The sequence below is a fragment of the Mesitornis unicolor genome, unplaced genomic scaffold, assembly GCF_000695765.1.
Source record: "Mesitornis unicolor isolate BGI_N332 unplaced genomic scaffold, ASM69576v1 Scaffold38877, whole genome shotgun sequence".
NCBI lineage: Eukaryota > Metazoa > Chordata > Aves > Mesitornithiformes > Mesitornithidae > Mesitornis > Mesitornis unicolor.
In genome coordinates this window covers 1-2,091 of record NW_010199110.1, presented here as the reverse complement: position 1 = coordinate 2,091, position 2,091 = coordinate 1, and the positions used below count along the sequence as shown (strand labels likewise).

The 2,091-nt window shown below is 59.5% G+C and overlaps 1 protein-coding gene across 1 annotated transcript; it reads left to right on the top strand.

The window, feature by feature from the left end:
- Positions 1-1,846: 1,846 nt before the first annotated feature.
- On the top strand, positions 1,847-2,034 carry LOC104535686 (paired mesoderm homeobox protein 2A-like; the record flags this gene model as incomplete). Its single annotated transcript, XM_010189358.1, has 1 exon — positions 1,847-2,034. A coding segment is annotated over one exon (188 nt), but the record flags the coding sequence as incomplete, so codon positions are not given.
- Between the last annotated feature and the right edge of the window lie 57 nt (positions 2,035-2,091).

Below are 2,091 nucleotides of genomic sequence, written 5' to 3'. Positions count from 1 at the left end.
ACCCCGGCCGCAACGACCGAAGGGAACCGGGGGGCAACGCCCGGGCTCCGCGGCCTTCCTGCCTGGTCCATCCCTGCCCGGTCCATCCCCGCCCGGTTCACTCTCCCCGTTTCCCCCTGCTCTGCCCGGTGCCGGTGATTTTTCCAGGTACATCCCGGTTCCCCTCCCGGTTTGTTCTGCCCGGTGCATCCCCACCGAAGGCATCCTTGCCCGGTGTCGTGATTTTTCCCGGTACATCCCGGTGTGTCCTGCCCGGTCCATCTCCGCCCGGTTCGCCCTGTCCGTTTCTCCCTGCTTTACCCAGTGCCGGTAATTTTTCCCGGTACATCCCAGTAGCCCTCCCGGTTTGTTCTGCCCGGTCCATCCCCGCCTGGTGCATCCCTGCCCGGTTGACCTTGTCCGTTTCTCCCTGCTTTATCCGGTGGTGTGATTTTTCCCAGTACATCCCAGCACTCCCGATTTCTTCTGCCCGCTCCATCTCTGCTCCCCACCCCATTCGCTCTTCCCGTTTAGCCGCTTTGCCTGATGCCGGTAATTTTTCCCAGTACATCCCAGTACCACTCCCAGTTTGTTCTGCCCGGTGCATCCCCACCGGGTCCATCCCTGCTCCCTGCGTCCCTGGCCGGTGCTGTGCCCGGTGCCGTGATTTTGCCCGGTACATCCCAGTACCTCCCAGTTCTCCTCCCGGTTTATCCCTGCTCGCTTCCCCGTGCTTTGCCCGGTACCAGTGATTTTCCCAGTACATCCCAGTATCCCTCCCGGTTTGTTCTGCCACTCCATCCCCGCCCGGTTCATCCCCAGTCCCTGCATCCCTGCCCAGTGCTTTGCCCAGTGCCGGTGATTTTTCCCAGTACATCCCAGTACTCCCGATTTCTCCTGCCCAGTCCCTCCTCGCCCGGTTCACTCTCTCCATTTTGCCGTGCTTTGCCCGGTACCAGTGATTTTTTTCCCAGTACACCCCAGTAGCCTTCCCAGTTTGTTCTGTCCAGTCCATCCCTTCTCCCTGCATCTCTGCCTGGTGCTTTGTCCGGTGCTATGATTTTGCCCGGTACATCCCAGTACATCCCAGTTCTCTTCCCGGTTTATCCTTGCCCGTTTCCCCGTGCTTTGCCCGGTACCAGTGATTTTTTTCCCAGTACATCCCAGTAGCCCTCCCAGTTTGTTCTGCCGGTCCATTTCAGCCCGGTCCATCCCAGCTCCCTGCATCCCTGCCCGGTGCTGTGCCCGGGGCAGTGATTTTTCCCAGTACATCCCAGTACCACTCCCAGTTTGTTCCACCTGCTGTATCCCTGCCTGGTCCATCCATGTCCGGTGCTTTGGCCAGTGCCGTGATTTTCCCCAGTACATCCCAGTTACATCCCAGTACTCCTCCCGGTTTATCCCTGCCTGTTTCCCAGTGCTTTGCCTGGTGCCAATGATTTTCCCAGTACATCCCAGTTCTCCTCCCGATTTGTTCTGCCCAGTCCATCCCTGCATCCCTGCCTGGTCCATCCCTGCTCGGTGTCGTGATTTTGTCCGGTAATCCCAGTTACATCCCAGTACCCCTCCTGGTTTATCCCTGCCCGTTTCCCCGTGCTTTGCCCGGTACCAGTGATTTTTTTCCCAGTCCATCCCAATACATCCCAGTTACATCCCAGTACTCCTCTCGGTTTATCACTGCCCGTTTCCCCATGCTTTGCCCGATGCCGTGATTTTTTCCCAGTCCATCTCAGTTTATTTTGCCCAGTCCATTCCCGCCCGGTCCACCCCAGCTCCCCGCATCCCTGCCCAGCGCATCCCAACGCCGCTGCCCCCCTCCATGTACCCCCAATTCACCCTCTGTTATTTTCTGTCCCTCCTCCCTCAGTGCCCTCCAAATTCTTCCCGGGCCCGGGGGGGCTGAACGAGAAGCGGAAGCAGCGGCGGATCCGCACCACCTTCACCAGCTCCCAGCTGAAGGAGCTGGAGCGCGTCTTCGCTGAAACCCACTACCCCGACATCTACACCCGAGAGGAGCTGGCCCTCAAGATCGACCTCACCGAGGCCCGGGTGCAGGTGAGCTTTTTTTGGGGGGGTGGACACTATGGGGAGACCCCCTCCCCATGACTCGGC